Genomic DNA, 1,425 nt, shown 5'->3' with positions numbered 1-1,425 from the left:
CACCAGGTGTATTCTGCGGGGTGTGGATTTGGCTCTGCATTTGTAAACATTTACTCAAACGAACAAACGGACAAAAATGAATATCAAATTATTCGCAAATTTCATGATCTGCCTTTGTAAACGAAGCTAGATTTTCAGCAATAAGAAATGTTCATTATTATCCCTGCCTCTATCCAGTTTCTCGGGCCAGCCGGTAGTAGCTCGGCAGACAGACTCAGTGTACCGTTGACCTCTGTGGGGCGCAGACCGGGTCTCTACGTAGCTCTGGAACTCGTTATGACTGAAACCCATGTATAATCCGGAATGACTGGATGAAGCAATTGATCGGATAAAAAAAGCCTTCGTATTCGAATAGAAAGGTAAAGAAGAGACTAAAATGTCTGCCTCTTCTACTACGCTTTCCGGCCTGGCGAGGAAATTTACATATATAAAGCGCAGTGGTTTGCTATGGTTTATCGGTGCCGTGGCGCTGATGCTGGTGGCTCACATGAGCCTGGCCAGAATGCAAAGCATAAACTCCTGGACCCTAATCAGTGAGAACCGCCTTTCCTTGCCGCCACCGGAAAACGCGCATGTTTGCGGTGAAAAGTGCATCGAAACTTTTATAGACGAGTTTATCATGGCCGACACGAATTACGAAGAAGGCGGCGCAGCCAAGGAGGCATCATCTTTAGATGACAATAAACTGGATGAAGAGAAGGACGAGACGGAGGAAGGCGAATTCATCATGCCGACACGAGGTCGAGATAATACGAAAAATATCTACAAGCAGGATACCGTGCGAGAAATAACCTGGGTAAGGGATGCAACTCTTCTTTTATTTACTGTAATGAGAGTTAATGAAATTTAACCTTGATTTATTATCGAATGTTTTGTATATCTTCACACGCTATATAGAACCTGATCATATGCACTATCATTCATTTGGACTGAACACGTCAGTCACAAAGAGGATTTCGTACTTTCATACGAACTTTTATATACTTCATTCCTACTGCCAGAAATCTGATTATCATCATAACATAAAAAACAAAATGTGACAAAGCGACTGTTAACAAAAACAAGATGACTATATGAAGTATGGAAGAATGGCAACATAACGGTTGTAGGATATGATCTCAGCTCCTCTATGCCTCGGGTTCACATCGTCACGACGGAAAACACATACCTACATTACATATTTCTTCAACTACACTGTCCACTTTATATACCTTCAAGACAACCCTACGTGGACACATTTCATCCACTGACTGATTTGCAATCTATCACTGCTTGATATGTGCCACGCCAGGAGTTGAGGCCAATGACCCACCACGTCCACCGCCTCAGGCTTCATGTCCCGTTACCTGGCGAGGAGGACGGTCGGGTTCCTGGGGATGGCATGTGCGCGGCGCTGGAGGGGTTGAAGAGGGAAAGGAATATGGC

At 44.3% G+C, this 1,425-nt stretch overlaps 1 protein-coding gene across 1 annotated transcript in view; it reads left to right on the top strand.

Annotated features, from left to right (window-relative positions):
- The first annotated feature begins 210 nt into the window (after positions 1-210).
- The window catches only part of LOC119592578 (carbohydrate sulfotransferase 11-like), a 7,618-nt gene continuing 6,403 nt past the window's right edge, over positions 211-1,425 (top strand). The window contains exon 1 of the mRNA XM_037941458.1: positions 211-796. Within this exon, the coding sequence (XP_037797386.1) occupies positions 377-796 (420 nt within the window). The 5' untranslated portion in view covers positions 211-376. The remainder of the gene's footprint in view (positions 797-1,425) is intronic.

The sequence above is a fragment of the Penaeus monodon genome, chromosome 30 (assembly GCF_015228065.2).
Source record: "Penaeus monodon isolate SGIC_2016 chromosome 30, NSTDA_Pmon_1, whole genome shotgun sequence".
NCBI classification, from domain to species: domain Eukaryota; kingdom Metazoa; phylum Arthropoda; class Malacostraca; order Decapoda; family Penaeidae; genus Penaeus; species Penaeus monodon.
This window is presented reverse-complemented; position numbering and strand designations above follow the sequence as displayed.